General features: G+C 29.1%; 4 protein-coding genes across 5 annotated transcripts; 2 read left to right on the top strand and 2 right to left on the bottom strand.

Moving 5' to 3' along the window:
• The first annotated feature begins 588 nt into the window (after positions 1–588).
• Positions 589–2,462, top strand: CycB (Cyclin B). The gene is made up of 3 exons (XM_027338898.2): positions 589–1,303; positions 1,363–2,055; positions 2,112–2,462. The coding sequence occupies exons 1-3, from the start codon at positions 902–904 to the stop codon at positions 2,202–2,204; spliced, it is 1,188 nt and encodes a 395-aa protein (XP_027194699.2). The 5' UTR covers positions 589–901; the 3' UTR covers positions 2,205–2,462.
• Positions 2,463–2,654: 192 nt separating this feature from the next.
• Positions 2,655–3,474, top strand: Cks30A (Cyclin-dependent kinase subunit 30A). Its single transcript, XM_075823760.1, has 2 exons — positions 2,655–2,932; positions 3,037–3,474. The coding sequence occupies exons 1-2, from the start codon at positions 2,874–2,876 to the stop codon at positions 3,266–3,268; spliced, it is 291 nt and encodes a 96-aa protein (XP_075679875.1). The 5' UTR covers positions 2,655–2,873; the 3' UTR covers positions 3,269–3,474.
• Positions 3,475–3,541: 67 nt separating this feature from the next.
• LOC113789351 (U5 small nuclear ribonucleoprotein 200 kDa helicase-like) lies at positions 3,542–10,472 on the bottom strand. Its single transcript, XM_027338872.2, is given in 5 exon segments — positions 3,542–3,911; positions 3,985–4,066; positions 4,134–7,093; positions 7,095–10,229; positions 10,295–10,472. Coding segments are annotated over 5 exon segments (6,492 nt in total). The 5' UTR covers positions 10,340–10,472; the 3' UTR covers positions 3,542–3,641.
• A 329-nt stretch (positions 10,473–10,801) lies between these two features.
• On the bottom strand, positions 10,802–14,922 carry LOC113789429 (aquaporin-7). 2 transcript variants are annotated; one of them, XM_075823757.1, is made up of 7 exons: positions 14,402–14,922; positions 14,053–14,268; positions 13,047–13,167; positions 12,487–12,921; positions 11,567–11,627; positions 11,199–11,466; positions 10,802–11,128 (listed from the first exon to the last, which is right to left on the bottom strand). In XM_075823757.1, exons 2-7 carry the CDS (start codon positions 14,107–14,109, stop codon positions 11,090–11,092), a joined length of 981 nt encoding a protein of 326 aa, XP_075679872.1. In that variant the 5' UTR covers positions 14,110–14,268; positions 14,402–14,922; the 3' UTR covers positions 10,802–11,089. The 2 variants fall into 2 exon arrangements, with proteins under 2 accessions (XP_075679872.1, XP_075679873.1); XM_075823758.1 differs by lacking the exons at positions 14,053–14,268; positions 14,402–14,922 and adding an exon at positions 13,540–13,683.
• Positions 14,923–18,388: the final 3,466 nt, after the last annotated feature.

The raw sequence follows: 18,388 nt of genomic DNA, 5'->3' as shown, positions 1-18,388 counted from the left end.
CTTTTTTTTTCGTTAAATTCCAAATTTTCAGATTATTTTTGGATCCAATTAATCTATCATTTGAGAGAAATTTATTGCAAAAGGATATTCCTTTAAAATAAATCATTCAATTTTCAATTACGCGCCAAAAAAAAAGCTAATTTGCAAATCTACATTGAAATGATGATAATATTTCTTAAAATTTTTTCAATTGATTCAGATTGATTTTCTCATCGTATCAGTATTGTTAATTAAATTTAATCGAAAGATTAAACCATAATCAAAATGATAAAATCTTAAAGATGGGAAATATTCCCGAAAAAAAATCTCAAACTATGATAGAAAAATATTTCCGAATTTTAAAAGTTAACAGAAATTCGAAAGCAAAATTAGGCTCCACCTTCGATGAACCATAACCCAAAACTAACCAATCACAAATGGCCGTTGAAATTATTTAAAATTTTTTTTTCTTGCTTCGTTCGATTGTCATCGGTTAATCGTCATTGTTGGCCATAAGTTGGCATTTAACATTTGATTTTTTTTGGCCTGCTCGCTTCTTCATCAAAGGCATTAAAAACCATAAATCGAACGTTGAGCATAAAATTTTCTTTGTCTTTTGACCATTTTCAAGCTTTTATAAATCAACGTTGTCATCGTCAAAAAAAAATTCTTATTGAATCGTTTTCAATTATATTTTTTTCATCATTATTTCGTTTCAAACGTAGATTGAAAAAAGGTTGACAGTTATAAATCTGTTCCATATTTTTCATTTGAAAATATTGATGTTTTTATCACGTTTTATTTTGCTTTAAAAAAAATCTTTTGTCTGAAAATATAACTAAGTATCGTTGTCACCATTGTTTGAAATTTATTTTCCTTTATAAATTTAATTTTCAAATCTTTGATTCGGAACGAAAAAAAAATGGTTCAACCACTTCGATCACGTACAAACGAACCAAATGCTGCTATTTTAGCATCATTAAAGCCAACAGAATCGATCAATAATCAGATTGCTAATCTGAAAATTTCTCGTCCGAATATTGAACAAGAAAATGGTCATGTTTTTCGTTCGAAAATTCCCATTCTCAAATCTCGTATTGGTATCGATTGTGGTGGTGGTGTTGGTCAGCAAAAATCTGCAGTCCCTTGTTGCAAAAATACGATTCCCGTAAAACAACAACAAGTAGAAAAACCGCAACAGGTAGAAAAACTTCAAGTAGTAAATGAGCCAAAACCAAAAGTGGAAAATATTGATAGTGAATCGGATTGTTTCTTATTAAGCAATTATGCTCCCGATATTTATAAATATCTTCATCAACTTGAGGTCTGTCTGGTTTTTACTTTATAAATGTAACTTTTTCAATTTTTATTCATTTTCAATAGAAATCATTGGCATTGGAAAAGAATTTTCTATCAATTCATAATGTTGTCACTCCAAATATGCGTGCAGTTCTTGTCAATTGGATTAATGGTATACATCGTAATTTTCGTCTGATGCCCGAAACATTTTACCTGACCATATCGATAATCGATCGTGTACTAGCTCGTGAATCAGTTGAAAAAAGTCAACTACAATTATTGGGTGCTACAGCCATATTTGTTGCAGCCAAATATGAGGAAATTTTCTATCCAGATATCAAAGATATTGTTGCTATTTGTGATAATCTTTATACCAAACATGAAATATTACTAATGGAAATCCGTATTCTTAAGGTGACAAATTTCGAATTAAGTGGACCATCACCATTATATTTTTTGCGACGTGGTTCAAAAGCTGCACAAGTTCATTCACGTGTACATATGATGGGCAAATTTCTTTGCGAATTATCTGTTATCGATTATCAATGTGCACAATGGTTACCATCATTGGTTGCCGCAACTTCATTATACGTAGCACTCAAATTGAATAATGACGAAAATTCCGTATCGAATGGTCAAAAGCCTGCTGATCTATCGGAAACATCAATTTGGACGCCTACTATTGAGCATTATACTGGATATAGTATCCACGATGTTCGTAAATATGCTGGCAATCTATGTCGTTTACTTATATCATCCGAAAATTCTAAACATCAGGTAATTTTAATGCTAAAAACTTTTTTCATTAATTCAACGATTATTTTTTTTCACAGAATTGCCGAAAAAAATATTCATCAGCCAAATGTTTGAATATAAGCAATCTATCGCCAAATTCGATGCGTATAATCAAGAAAATGGCCATCTAACGCTTGGATCATTACAACTATATTTAATTCATCTTTTTTTTAAAAATTAATTTTTTTATATTTAAATTTTTCTCACCATCCTTATCATCATCGCTACTTTAAATATCAACTAACTAATCATTCATTTTTTGTTTGTTTGATGGTTTGATAAAACAATCATGTGTGTGACAATGAAATTTTCCTGTATTTTAATAGCAATTAAATTTGCATAAATCAATAAAAATTTTTAATTAAAAAAAATTAAATTTTTGCCAACAATTTATCGAATTTATTTTTTTTTGTATCAACGTTTATGAACGGTTAACTTAATTTTCAAATTTTTTTTAAACATGACCAGAAAAAAAATTGGTAGTGGCATAGGTTAAAAGTGAACGGTGGTGTGGCTGTGTAAATTTCATAAACGGCCAATTTAAGAACGCTTGTTTTCATCATTTTTCAGTGTGTGTTTTAAGTGAACTGGCAACTCGTTACCATTACGCGCCATTTGAATTTAAGCATTTGATTCGTTTTGTACATCTCTCTTGAAGCTTAACTCTCGAAAATAAATTATCGATTAAACAGAAAAAAATACAAATCTTGTGAAATTTTAATTTTATTTTCAAAATCCATTTCATTCGAAAAGTTTTGTTATTAATACCTTTTGATTTTGTTCAACATAATTTTAAAATCATGTCATCTAAAGATTTTTACTATTCCGATCGTTATTACGATGATAAATATGAATATAGGTATGATGCAATCTATCTATTTATTCGAATATTGTTGTAATTTTATTTTATCTTTTTTATTTTTTGTTTTTTTTTAAATTATCAACATTCAAAAAAATGATAAGGCATGTCGTTTTGCCTAAAGAATATTCAAAATTAATTCCAAGAACACATCTGATGACCGAAGCTGAATGGCGTGCATTAGGTGTTACACAAAGTCAAGGCTGGATACATTATATGATTCATGAACCGGAACCACATATTCTACTTTTTCGTCGTCCAATAACCGGTAAATCGGCACCATCACAGGCAAAACAGATCGAAGCGGATAATGCAGAATTCACTAATGCTAATTGAAAATAATCAAAGCACCTTTTTATCCTGATTTCTATCGCGATCCTAAAAAACATTCGAAATTTTTCTTATGCGTTTTTTTCCCCAAAAAAATAGCTTAATATGAAAAAAAAACATAACCACGAATTTCATAACATGTGATTCATAAAAGAAATTTTTATTATTATTATTAAAACCACAATATAAAAACTGTTTTTGATGATTTGAAATTTTTTTCTCATTTTCTCTGTTTGAAAAAAAACAATACACTATTTTACTTAATGATAATTTTTAAAAAAATGATGCGATTTTCATTTTAATATGATGAAATAATTTGTAATTTTGAAATGAATATTTAATTGTCATTTGATCAGACTATAGTATTTTTTTTCTTTCTTTATTGATTATCACCATCACCATCTTCGGATGCTTTACGTTTTCGGCCAGATTTTGCTTGTTCACGAACATTCAATTCAAATTTATATTCCTGATCACAACCCATATAACAATCACACATAAAATAAAGCATATAATTATAACGACCAGATGCCGGTGCTTCAAAATCTAATTTAACTTTGGCTTTCTTCTGCAACGATATTCGTTTGATCGATATTAATGTGTTTGTTTTAGTATCGCCAATCACTACCCACCATCCTTCTTCACGTTTCTGTAGTAGACAAAAAAAAACAAACAAGAATTTACAATTTTGAATTTGCAATCAAAAATAGAAAAAAAATTACCTGTGGAAAGAATGGTGCAATCACCGGACCCACCATATCATCTTCACGTTCAAGATAAACCATAACATTTACTGTTGAATCACTATATAAATCAATTAAATTATAAATTAGATTTTTTAAATAAATAAAAAAACATTCTATTAACAAACCTTTCAATAGAATCTTTATCCAATATTTCATGTTCAAGCGATATATTTGGATAACGATTACAGAATCTTGCTACATCCATCAATTTATTATCATCCAATTTTAATAATTTAATTCGATCATCATCATCCATATCCATAAGATCAAATATAGTATTGATATCATGTTTTGTACAACGTTCAATAATATCCGATGTAAAATGTGGTAATTGTCTTAATACAGAATCTTTATTCCACATTGCCTGTGTAATCATTTGTGCTAATTCCATAGCAGCAATAGCCGGTGTTAACCATCCATTCGAACTGATAACATCAACACAAGCTTGTATTAGGCGAATAGTTTTCAATATAATTTCTTCAGAATCTTGTTGTAATTCAGCTGACAATGATATTCGAGATAGATGAGCCTGAATCAATAGATTTGCTTTCGTATGTGGATCAGACATTTTTGCTTGTGGTATTTTATTCGGTACTTTTGAATGTAATTGTTGAAGAATACCATCTTCACGATGTCTTATCGGTATATTTTCATATTCAGATGCACTGCTAATAATTTCGATTAGATTACGAATTTTTGTTTTAGCATTCAATGATAAACTAAACAATTCAATTGTCGAATAATGTATATAATAATAAGCAGCAATCATTCCAAAATTCAATGGACTTAAATCGATATCATTTTCAATGGCAATACATTTTGAATCTTCCAAATCTTTTAATGTATTTTCAACTAATTCAGAAAGATGATCCGATAGATGACGATGTGTTAATCCAGTTAGATTATAATAATTTGGATTTTTCGACATACGACGATAAAGAAATGTCCATGTAAGATAATCCACTGCATCTTGTTTATTTTCAATTGTACGTGTAACAATTTCAGCATTAAAATGATCATGTAATGAATGATCTAAATGTGATTCAATTGGTAATGGTTCAAGAAGAAATTTTTTGAAAAATTCTTTCTTTGTACTTTGACAAAAAATTACACATTTTGAACCATCATCACGCATTGAACGACCAGAATGGCCAACCATTTGTATAACATCCGATATAGGATAATCTTCATATGAATGAATACGTCCATTAAAAAATTGTGTATCCATTATCAATACAAGATATGCCGATAATGTTGTAGCCCAACAAAGATTGGCCGATATGACAATAATTTGAATGGCTCCAGCTTCGAATAATGTTTCAATGATTCGTCGATCTTTTGTAGTGGTACCTTCATGTAAATATGCAACACCATTCGAAATAGTTTCACGCAATGTTGGATCGGATATTTCTTTAAGAAATTTCTGAAAATTCATATCATCTTCTTCACAATGTAAAAATCGATTTGGTTGAGCATCGGCTGCAGCATAGGTAAGCATATCGATTGCTGTTAAACGTGCTTGCCGTCGAGATGGAACAAATATCAATACGGATTTTTCCGATGATCGACTTAAAACCGTTTGATAGATCGGTTTAGACATTGTTAACAAACGTGTTGCATTATGTGTTTGATTAAAACCACGAATATTAATTTCCAATGGTAATGGTCGAACACTTGGATGAAAATTAAACGTATGACCATGACTACAACCTAACCATTGGGCAATATCTTTAGCATTGGCAATCGGTGATGATAATGCTACAATACGTATAGATTTTTCAATCTGTGATGACATATAACGTATACGTGAACAAATAATTTCATATACAGGACCATCTTGACCACCTAAAAGTTGTAGATCATCTGCAATGAATAGATTAACATTCTGTACATGTTTACTTTTTTTCCATCGTCTTGATAATAGATCCCATTTTTCATGTGTCGTTACAATAACATCTCCTTTAGCTAATAATTTTTGATCTACAGTTGTTTCGCCTGTAAGAAGAACAACCGATTTTTCTAATGGCGAAAATTTTCGGCTCCATTGTGAATAAATTATCTGTGCTAATTGTTGTTTAGGTGTAACGTATACACATTTAGCATCTTTTACAACCATAAACAAACGTAGAATAGCTATTTCAGCACAAACAGTTTTTCCACTATTATTCGGTGCACCAATAAATACATTATCATTTGTATTATATAATGAATTAAATACTTGTGTTTGTATCGAATTGAATGATTGAAAATCATTTTTATAAAGACGTTCAAATTGAACATTACGAAATGCTGATAATGGTAATGGTTGTAGATCCAATAATTCGGTTGGTGGTGTAAATTTTTCCGGTAAAATTAGATGACGAAACGATACAGGAAAAACGGTTTCGGCACCAATCCATCGATCCGATGTTACACGTATAAAATATTGTGGTGGTAACGGATCAAATATTGGTATAAAAAATTTAACAATATGTTCATCTTGTGCATATTTTTGTTTGAGTAAAAAATATTCATGATGTAATATAACTTCACTATCAACATCTTCGACAATAATCCAGAATGCTTGTGAATTTCCATGAACACGTTCATCCCAATGAAAATCCGGTTGAATAGTTAGTTCAACTTTTAATGTTGATCGTGTAATCGGTTGAATATGAGCTGATAGTTCAAGTTTTGGAAACATATGTATATATTTATGTACTAATTTTCCCATTTTAGGTAAACGTAACAATTCACCAATTTCATTTGGTCCAAGATCAAAAAGTCGTTCGAATGGGAAACCTTTTTTCTCCAGTTTTTTAATCACTTCTTCCGGTATTCGTTTAAATTGTCGTAATGGTGATAATGATTGCCACATACGTCGATCAATCATTTTACATAATGATAATGTTTTATCTGCCATTTCGGCCCAACCACTAAATAGAACAATTTCAAATATAGCTCTTATTAATCGTGCAGCTGATTGTGTTACATAAACCATATCGGACATTAATGCTAAACCTTCAAGTTTTAATTGTGATATATAAGCCTGTAATAATACATTTACTTTAGCTGATGGTTCTTCAATCGATTCTTTTATCGGTATCAGGTACACGTTCCATTAATTTTTGTAGTTCTAATTTTTCTTCTTCACGAATTGTAATATTTTTAAATTCAGCCGATAATGAAAATACCCGAAACAATTCAATTTCGGATAATGTTGGTTTCAAAAATTGATTATAAATTGACATTGTTTCAGTTGAACAATAATAATGTGATGCAATTCGACCTAATTCTGTTCCTTGAATATGACCAGATTTACGATCAAATCTTATTAGATTACATTTATCCAATACTGAAGCAGCTGTATAGATAAGATTTGTACGATGTTGTTCTAATGTTGGATCTTCTTGTAATATATCATACGAAATTCCATATAAAGTTGGATTACGTAACATTCGTACATAAAGATATGTATAGCCTAACCAATTAACAGCATCTTTAACATTTTGAATATTACCCAATACAATTTCAGCATTCAATAAATCAGGTAATTTTGATATTAATTGTGATTCAATAGGTAATTGTTGATTCAATAATGATAGATAATATTGTAATTCAGAATGCTGTGTGATTAGAATTCCTTCGCCCAATGTATCATATTGTGGACGACCAGCACGACCAAGCATTTGCATAACATCCAATGCACCCAATTCAACCCAACGACCTTTTTCCGGATTATAAACTTGTGTACCTTTGATGATGACAGTATGTGCAGGTAAATTGACACCCCAGGCTAATGTTGCTGTTGAAACTAATACCTGTATATGACGATCAGCAAATAAATCTTCAACCAATGTACGATCAACACGTGTCATACCGGCATGATGAATAGCAAAACCATATGTAAGTAGATCTTTTAATTCAAGATTTTTAACCTGTTCAGCTTCAGATCTTAAAACTTCAGTTGATGCTGAATTTTCTTTCAAAAACATTCCAAGTGTATCATTTTCAAGACACATATCACGTACTGCACGAGCTGTTTTTCCAGTTTCTTTACGTGAATGAACAAAAATCAATAATTGATTACGACCAGCATGTTCCAAAGTTTTTTCATAAAGTAATTCATTCATTAATTGAAAACGTTTTACTGCTTTCTTTTCGGTAATACCAATATATTGTTGTTCCAATGGAACTGGTCGAAAACTATTATCAAAATAAAATAAACCTTTTTTTAGATCAACACGAAGAAATGTTGCAACATCTTCATAATTAGGTAATGTAGCTGACAGACCAACTAAACGTATATCTTCTTGTGTTGTTTCAATCGAACGTATCATACGTGCAACAAGACATTCAAGAATTGGTCCACGTTCATCATGTAATAAATGAATTTCATCGAAAATAATTAGCCGTACAATTTGTGTATATGATCGTTCACCACCTTTACGTGTAATAACATCCCATTTTTCCGGTGTACATACAATAATTTGTGTTTGTACAATTTGTTCAGTACTTAATTGATGATCACCAGTTAATTCACTAACTTTAATATTATAACTGGATAAACGTTTAGAAAAATTGGCAACCATTTCTTGTACCAATGATTTCATCGGTGCAATGTAAATAATTTTAAATTCATCCGTATTGATTAGGCCGGTAGTTGGATCAATATGTTTACCAATTTCACGCATCATTGTTAAAAGTGCAACATTAGTTTTACCGGCACCGGTTGGAGCACAGACCAATAAATTTTCATCAGTTTCCAATAATGTTGGTGCCAATCTTGATTGAATACGATTCAATGTTTTATAACCATCAAATGCTGATTGAACATAACGTGGTAATTTATTTATCGGTATTAATGTTTCATTCGGATCAAATGGTTTTGGTTTTAATGCTGGTACATGAATTATTTCACATCCTTTACGTTGTTGACGATAACTACCTTCAGGTAATTGACATCTTTTATTTGCCATAAAATGTGATCCTTGTTGAAAGCTAAGATCTTCAAGATCTAATAATTTTACTTTATTTGAAAAAATATTATCTTCTTCATCTTCAGCAGCCGTTTTAGATGTTGATGAATCTTTTGATGGATCTAACGATGATGATGTTGATGCATCTGTTTGACTTGTTTCAAGTTTTTTCAATATTTCCATCAATTCTGGATCGCTTTTCATTTTTTCAATAATTTTAGCTTTTTCGGATTGACGTTGTGCTTGAGCCAATAATGTACAGAATAAGATCATTTGTCTATTATGACGTAAAAGTTTGATAAAATCAAAAAGATCAAAACCAAGCAAAACAATAAGCTGTATTTCTACTTCATGATCATCACGTGCTGTTTTCAAAATTTTCAACACTTCAGCTGCTTTTGATTGTGCAGCAACCGGATCATCAAAATATTTACTAAGTTTACGTTGTAACCAATAGGCATCGATTTCTCTTGGATGAATCTTTATATCTTTACCTTTACGTAGTTTAGTTACTGGTTCATTGGTTGAATTCGTAGCTGAACCAGAACCAGAAGAGGTAGCAGCGGCTGTATTTGATGCAGCTTTAATAGCTGTATCTATGGCTGCTTCTTCACCTTCATCTTCATCATCTTCATCGTCACGAATTTCATTAGTCATACCTTCAAATTCTTCTTCATCCGATTCTTCAAATTGTACATTGACTCCATATGTATCGTCAAGATTACCATCACCATTTGCATGATTATTTTGATCATCATCAAAATTAAAATCGGTTATTTTTCGACAAAGACCGGACAATATGGAAAATTTTTCCGTTGCCAATGGACCTAATAATGCTTCACATTCTTTTTTCTTTTCCTTTTCTTTAGTTTTATCTGCTTTCATTACTTGAAGAATTTCATCAGCAGCACCACAAAGAACATCTCTTGGTTGATCACCAAGCATTTCTGATATGAATGCCAATATTAATTCATATGTTTCACGAGTTTCGGGTGTTTTTGGATGATAGAGGATACCCATCGATTCGGTTATATCTTCGGACAATAATGATTTTTTCATTTTCATCATACTACCATCTGAATGATGATGCGATGATTTTTTCGTTGGTTTTTTACCTTCGACTTGTGGTTTAGTACGTTGATAACGATCACCCATTTTAATCGTAGTCAATTTACCGACCAATGAAACAACTTCACCCGTTGCTTCATCTCGTGGTCGACGTTCAATGAGACGAGTATCAGCTTGAAGAACCAAATTAGAATTCTGACCAAAAAAAGGGATTTTATTAGTGATAAATAAAGGAAAAATTCAACACAATTTAAACTTACAGCTCGATAATCAAATTGCTGCGATCGGGCAGCAGCATCAGCCATCTTGATCGGATTTTAATTCTTAATCAGGTTGCAAATGTCAAAACAATTTTCCTAAACAAAAAAAAACAATCAAACAAGAATCCAAAATTCTGACAGAAAAATGAAAGCAGATAAATTGAAATAAAAAGTGTGTGGACCGGTCCAGAATCAAATTGAGCAAGCATTGAATGTACCGTTCATATAGGACGATTCAGAATCCTTAAAATCCATCATTACAATTTCAATTGAATAATTTCCCAGTAAAAATGATTCGGTTTTTTAAAAATATTGTTGCCAAATGACTCAAATTACTTTGCAAAATTCCTTAATCTCTAAGACAAAAAAGATGTTTAAGTTGTAAAAAGAAAAGTATTTCCATTTTTTTTGGTCTATTTCCCGTTTGTGTTTCATTCGAATTTTCGATGATAAACCGAAGATAAACCTTGATCATTCAATTCAATAAATTTTTTATAATGTCAATGATTTTTGTGAAAAAAAATCCCAATTTATTTTAACCAACAAATGTTTTTTTTGTTCAGTAAAAAAAACCCAATTAAAATTTTTTTGTTTTGGTTTGATTTAAAATAATTAAAATAAAAATCCAAATTTGATAAAATATAGTGCACATAAATGTGTGTGTGAAAATAGTTTTGTCATCTTGTTTTATGTGTGTTTGCCAAAAATTTTGTTGTCCACCACATTCATATCATCCAAATTACAAAAATACTGATTTATATTCGATCCCGAAACAAACAACAATCCATCCATTGATTAATGTTGAAATTCAGTATTTACTTTTCCTTGATACATCTATATGTATTGTAAATTGTAAATTAAATTTTTAATTTTAAAATTCAAGATTCAAATTTATTTTATTTACCTGTAGATTTGTTACCAATGGTGATGGATGTTGTTGTTGTTGATGGCGATGATGATTACTACTATTATGATGATCAATATTATCTGGTGAAGCAGCATTTGATGTAATGCTTTTTGTTTGAATTACCTGATTCAATTGAAACATATTTTCATCATCAATAAATGATTGTCTCATTTTGGATGAATAATAATATGAAATTGCACCGATTATTGCACCTAAATGTGGTCCAACAATACCGACTGCCCACCAAAAATTATAATTTAAATGTCTGATATAACAGGAGTGTGAAAAAAAACAGAAGTTAATTAGAAAAAAAATATGGTTAACGAAAAATAAACAGTGGTAAATCAGGGTGAAAAACAACATACGCAAAAACTCTGCCATTATAGCCAAAAAATGCTAAAAGTATTCGTGGTGCCAGATCTCGAGCTTTGATATTGAAAAAAAAAAATTTTTTAATTAAAATTCACCAAAAATAATTGCGACAAAAAAAATCAAATGATGTTCACTCTCTTCCTATGTCGTTAGTATCGAAACTACAACAACAACAACAAACGAAAAAAATTTCAAATGTTGATGACCGATTAACTCTTTCAATCATCAAAATAAATAAAATAAAATTTTACGGAAATTAATGATTTTCTTTTTGAAAAAAAATGAAAATTCCACATCTAAACTCTTATTCACTATTTTTTTTAAACATCATTTGATGTAAATCAAGAATGTTGCCATGAAGATGATGACCTTGACAATGAAAATATCAATCGTATTCAACCATAAATCGTTATGTCAATGTTCGATGGTTGAATTATAGTTGAAAAAAAAATCTACCAGGAAAAAAAATCTAATAAAAAAAAAATCTCAAATACGTAATATGAGAACCACTGTCTCTCTCTCTATATGTTGAATCGATTCGGCTTTTTTTTTGTTTCATTGATTACTAAATATGAAAAAATCATTGAAAACATTGAAAAAAAATTTGACATATGTGAAATGACATTCAGGATTTTTTGTTTTTTCTATCCGTTTTCTAACGATTTTTACGCAAAACAAAACCAAAATTACTTGAAAAATTTGAACAAAACAAGTTGAACAAATGTGTTTGTTCACATTTGGTTCGGAAAATGTCAAATGAAAAAATGTGAATGTGATCTGTATATCACTGAAGAACAAACATAAACATAAACCATCTGGATTTAATGTTTATGTTGTCTTTTTCGTTGTTTTTGTCATTGAAAAAAGAATGATTATCATTATGATTATGATTATTTATAATAATAATATTTACCTGGATTTAATATAGCACCACAATTAAAATTAAAACCAATAATAAATGTAAATATAATGAAACCAGTTGTAAATGTTTGTAATAATTTTGGTGTATTCATTTCATCGCCAATAAATAATATAGCATATACTAATAATCCGGTGCTTACAATTTGATCCCACATTGCCGGTAATAATGTTAAATGATTAGCTGGCGTTGTAATAAATATACTAGCCATTTTCATTGATGGTTGTTGTTGATTATTTAATGTTAAATTTTTATCAAAAAAATTTTCCATATCAAATGTATTCATTGCTTCAAAATATAATGAATATGCTATTGTTGAACCAATAAATGATCCTAAATATTGTGCTAATAAATATATTGGTACTTTACGCCATTGAAATTTTCCGATTAATGTAAATGCAACTGTAATTGCTGGATTAATATGGGCGCCTATAGGAATTTTTGTTGTTGTTGTTTTGTTTGAATATCCGAAAATAAAAAACAATTAATAATCCCACCATACGATTAAATCAATAAAAACAAAAAAATTTAGATAAATAAACCAACACACATACCGGATATAGGACCAGCAAAAACTGATGCAATAACAACACCAAATGCATAACCAAAACCACATGCAAGATTCATTGGTGATTTTGTTAGTACTGTACATGCACAACCGCTTATACCTAATAGCTGTTAGAAGAAAAAATTTAAATTTCAAAAAACAGAAAAATTTGAATAATTAAAAATCATTTCTTGGTTTTTTTCGGAGAAAATTATCTCAAAAAAAAATATGCAAATTTCATCAACCAATTGTGATTGCGAGCGCGTTTTTTTGTTCTCACTGTTTTTCATTGTGTTTTGGTTGAACAAAAATAACAAAGAAAATCCTAAACCCAATAATTAACAAACAAAAAAAAAATCGAAAAAAGTATATTTAGAAGAAAAAGTAATTCGTGAATGAAATTTTTTCATTCAAAAAAGTGATAATTATTCAAATTTCTAATTCAAATTTTTCAATTCATTCATTCATTCTTTCTTTTGCGAATTTTGTTCATATATTACCCCCGACACCATATGACAACTCAATTCGTGTAGGAAATTATTTGACACGCAAAATCAGAATATTGATATATTCGTGATTAGATCTATCTATAGATGTTTTTGCATTAATTTAAATTTTTGGATTTTTTTGAATGGAAATTTTTTTCCTCAAATTTTTTTTCATTGAATTGTTGTCGCGAGATCATAAAATATTTTTATTTTTTTTTTTTGCGATAACATCTCAAATATCATCAGGTGTTTTGTTTACCGTTTTTTTTTTTTGATGATTTTGGATAAGTAATGTCTTGATCCTAATCTTAATTAATGTCAATTAAATAATGTCTACTTTAAACAAAAAAATTTTATCAATTAATCTCTCATCACTTTCAAGTGGTTTTTCCATTTTTTTTTCATACAAACACTCATTCAATGGATGAATGATAATGATGATGGGTATTTAAAATGGGTCATTGAAATATGGATAGATTTTTAACATTTGAAATATGAATAGATAACTTATCTGAGATAACTTACCATTAGTATAGCTGTACCGATTACTTCGGCAATAAATTCTTTAAAAATATTATGCATAATTATTTGTTTTATTTTGAAACGTTCCGTTGTTGTTGTTATTATTTCGGGTGTTGAATTTTGTCGTTAGTTAAAGTGTGTGTGAAAAAAAATTGATCTTGAAATTCAAAGAAGAAAAACTTTGTCGTCCAATCCAAGAATGAATGAATGAATGAAAAACTAAAAAGTTAAAAAAGAAAATTAGAAAAAAAATGTTAAGAATATCAATATGAATATAATGATTTTTTTTTTTTGTTTCAATGGTTAAAAAAAGAGATCCTAGACATGTCATTTGACTATATTTTATATTCACTTTTTTGGGATATGAAAATTTTTTTTTGTTTTTTGTTGTTCTCGAGAAAACAATTTGTTGACTGGAATCAATGATTGTTGATGACGACGAAACAATATCAAGGTAATATGAGAATTTTTTTTCACCACTGACACACACACCAGACAGAAAATAGGGAGAAAAAATCGATTCTGAATGGAAATTATGTTGTTGAGAAGAAAAAAAAACAAAAGAAATTGAATTCTGGAATCCTAGAAAGTTGATGTTTTGAACTACCAAAAATAGAACAATTTTGCTCAAATTTTTTCTCGTTTTCGTTTTGTTTATGTTTCGCGCAAACAAACAGCAAACAACAATCAAAACGAAACAATTTCAATTTTCAATGAAATAATCCGATATAGAAGAAAGAAAAGAAAAACTAAAATAAACAAATCAACCGATTTGAGCCCGATATTTATATTGAAGTGAATCCACATCCACAATGAAACAAAACAAAAAAAACGAAACGAAATTCTGGTTTTGATGGAAACATGATGATGTAGATGTGCGTGTATACAGTGTGTGTGTGTGTGGTGGGATGGTAAACCACATCCTTTTGGTAACATCCAGCCAATTTTTCTTTTTTCTTTCTTTTTTCACTCTACACACGATAATCATTGTCAATCCTCAACATCATTATCATGATCAACAGTGTCATGGTATCATTTGATGGTTGGTTGGTTGGTTGACTTTTAAGCATCATCATTATCATCAACATTTTTAAAAAATGTTGTCAAAAAAAAAGTAAAAAAAACCCATCCAATTACATATGAATGGTTATGAAAAACGAACCTCGTAATGATGAAGAAGAAGATAACGTTGACAATACGGAAATTTATTTATAATTTATATTTGTCGATACAATTTTCTTTTTTTTGTTTTTCAGTGGAAAAAACAAGCAAAAAATGTCAACAAAGCAAACACACATCCACAATGTGTGTGTGTTGGTTTTTGTGTTGACAAAAATTTTTAATTTAATTTGGCATTTTTCTTGCGAACCGAACCAAACAAACGAAATTCGATCGTTTTTTGTTTTCGTAGTTCAAATTTGATTATTGAAAAGCCTCTTGTAGATATTTTGGAAGGGGGGAAATATTTGATTGATATGAGGATGATATGATAATTTATAATTTAAGTGTGATAATAATTAACATTTTTTTCTTTTTATTAATGAAAATTATAATAACGGTTTTGTTTTTTCATTCGCAATTTTTTTCTGATATAATTTCTGTTATCAAATTAATAAAGTAATTTAAAAAAAAACAACAACAAGTGCAATGGGTAATTTTAATTAATTATAATGTTGTCAATTTTTTTTTTATTTTATTTACAACATTGTAACTTTGTTCTTCTGGATGTGTGCCAATTTTACTGATTACAATTTTGAAATTTGATTTTTTTTTTTATTTTACAAAAAAATTCTGTGATTGCTATCGCCATCTGTTGGTGGAGAATTGACAATTTTTTATTTTAAATTTTTAAATTTCAATTACAAGAATTTCACTAGAATTACAAACAAAACATTAGGAAATTGGTTTTTCCGATTTGGTTTTTTCTCGTTTAATTATTTTCTCAAGTATTATTTTCCAATGATTATCTTAACAAATTACACAAAACGAATCCTATTATCAATGGAATCCTTTTTTTTTTACGTAAAACTTTTCATACACACAGAAAAATAAGTGAATGAGAAACAACAAAAAACAATCAAAAAAATAAAACAAAATAATGTTTGTGTTTGTGTTTGTGTTTATACGTTATAAGTTTTGTTTTTGTGATCTTTTCCATTCGCGAAACAAAACAAAACAAAATTATTCATTTTATCACAGTTTTTTTGGCTGTTTGTTTGTATTTGGTTGTTTGTTGTAAATTTATACACTTGAAACATACCATGATAAATAATTCATTAAAAAAAATGTTGTGTCGATAATGATGATGATGAATTCTTTCAACAATATTATTGATGAATTTCCGATGATCATTATTCTGGTTAAGTAAAAAAGTGAAGTGGATCATCTAAATGTGATTCTGAATTCTATATAAATTTGTTTCTGGATTCATTTTGGCCAATAAAGATTTTTTTGTTTTGTTTTCTATGGATATTTCGAAATCCGAGAGAAGAAAAAATCAGAAAATTATATTACAAACACACACACACACACATAAATGTATTGGATGATTATTATAATGATGATGATGATGATGAAACAATAAATGATCAATAACTAAATTCATAAATCATTTGATAAATAAGATTTTGGAAGTCAAGAATAAAGAAACGAAAAAATAACATTGAAATGTGTGGGAGGTAAAATCAAATTGCAAATGATGTTTATTCATTAATTCTCTCTCTCTCTCTTCATCGATCGATCGATAGATCGATCGATTTATATATTTGTCCATTGGGATAGCCCGAAATTATTTTGTTGTTGTTGTTTTTATTTTGGATTCCAATCAAACAAATTTAAAGATGAATTAATGGATTTGGTTTTTCTGTGTCAAGAGAGAGTGAGGGAGAGAGAAAACAATTCCAAGTAAAAGTGATCAAATTTCACAAAGAAAGAGAGAGAGAGAATCTTATATTCTGTTACGCAATCGGTATGGTTTTAAATTCTAGATTCCAGAAATGATGATGATGATCGAATAGTAGAATCAGCTTATAAAAATGACCCAGAAACAACAACAACAAAAAAAACTTGATCAAGGTGAATGAAAGAATAATAATAATTTGATTAACAATAAGAGCCAGAATCAATCAGAATCTCAATCAAAGAATGGAAAAAATGAAATATTTTTGGTCTTCATAAACAAAAATCAATCAACAAAAACAGCCGAGAAAAATAAAACATCATCACATGATGATGATTTTCGATCAAACAAACAAACAAACATCTAATTCTGTCAATTTTTTACTTTATATACTTTATTATTCTCTTCAACTTAGTTTGAATATATTAAACACATAGACAACACAAACAAACAAACAAACAAATTCAGCATTGATGTGTCAAATAAGCAAAAAATAAAAAAATAAATACGGATCTGGTTGATTGGTTTTAACATTGGAAAGTTATGTTGACATAGCTGCTGTTGTCAATTTTCTTTTTTTCTATTTTTTTCTTTGGTTCCACGAATTCAGTATACTACAGTGATCCAATTTATTATTCGGGTTGCCATAGATTTTTTTTTTTTTTTTGGCTAGAAAAACCCCTATTTCATCATGATTCTTGATATATCAGGAATTTGGTTGTTCTTGTTTGTTTTTTTCCGCCTTATTGCTGTTGTCCAGCGATATGATCATTTTTTTTTCTACACCCAAAATTATTTCCTTTCCCGGTTCTTGATATGTCAGTTGTTGAACAAAAAAAAGTTTATTGTTTGTCAATTGAAGTGTGTGTGTGTATATGAACACTTTAATCTGATTGATTGAAACACTGTCAAATCTGAAAGCAAGAATTTATTCACATTTCGGTTAATCGCGGTCAAATCAATAATTTTTTTCTTTGAAAAAAAATTCAAAAAAAAATAAAGATCAAATTAACGATTTTGACAAACCGGATTTTTTTTTCCGAAACCAAAATTATCATGTGATGATGATGATGATATTGAATATATACCAACCAAGCAAAAATCCATGTCCAAAAAAAAAAATTTTTGGGATCCTTTTTTTTCATTTGTTTTCTCTCTCTCTCTTTTGGTGTATATCATATTACAAATCTATGTGGGTGGATATCGTTGTCGCTGTTGTTGTACAAATTGTTTCACATTTCATCACATTTCGTTTTGTTCATCATATCGATTCAAATTGAATATTCACTTTGTACATCACTTGATAGTTTTTGTTGTTTTTTTTTCGTTGTTCAAAAACAGAAATGAATTTTTGTTTTTCGTGCATCATTTGTATCATCCCCATGTTGAATTTGTTGTTTTCGTTCCAAAGCAAAACAAAAATTTTTTCTCGAGAATTTG

This window comes from Dermatophagoides pteronyssinus, unplaced genomic scaffold (assembly GCF_027571235.1).
Source record: "Dermatophagoides pteronyssinus isolate colony J.1.1.1.1 unplaced genomic scaffold, Derpt_VIB-CSIC_2022.12 sq0036, whole genome shotgun sequence".
Lineage (NCBI taxonomy): Eukaryota > Metazoa > Arthropoda > Arachnida > Sarcoptiformes > Pyroglyphidae > Dermatophagoides > Dermatophagoides pteronyssinus.
Note: the sequence above shows the minus strand (reverse complement) of the source record. Positions and strands in the feature narration are given on the sequence as shown.

What these genes read in the sequence shown, in the direction of transcription:
- Cks30A (XM_075823760.1), top strand. Translation starts at nt 2,874, where the DNA reads ATGTCATCTAAAGATTTTTACTATTCCGATCGTTATTACGATGATAAA. An exon ending in GATGATAAATATGAATATAG is followed by an intron (nt 2,933 to 3,036) that starts GTATGATGCAAT and finishes AAAAATGATAAG; the next exon opens with GCATGTCGTTTTGCCTAAAG.
- LOC113789429 (XM_075823757.1), bottom strand. Translation starts at nt 14,109, where the DNA reads ATGCATAATATTTTTAAAGAATTTATTGCCGAAGTAATCGGTACAGCT. An exon ending in TCGGTACAGCTATACTAATG is followed by an intron (nt 13,168 to 14,052) that starts GTAAGTTATCTC and finishes TTCTTCTAACAG; the next exon opens with CTATTAGGTATAAGCGGTTG. An exon ending in CATTGGTAACAAATCTACAG is followed by an intron (nt 11,129 to 11,198) that starts GTAAATAAAATA and finishes CAATACATATAG; the next exon opens with ATGTATCAAGGAAAAGTAAA.
- CycB (XM_027338898.2), top strand. Translation starts at nt 902, where the DNA reads ATGGTTCAACCACTTCGATCACGTACAAACGAACCAAATGCTGCTATT. An exon ending in AATATCTTCATCAACTTGAG is followed by an intron (nt 1,304 to 1,362) that starts GTCTGTCTGGTT and finishes CATTTTCAATAG; the next exon opens with AAATCATTGGCATTGGAAAA. An exon ending in CCGAAAATTCTAAACATCAG is followed by an intron (nt 2,056 to 2,111) that starts GTAATTTTAATG and finishes TTTTTTTCACAG; the next exon opens with AATTGCCGAAAAAAATATTC.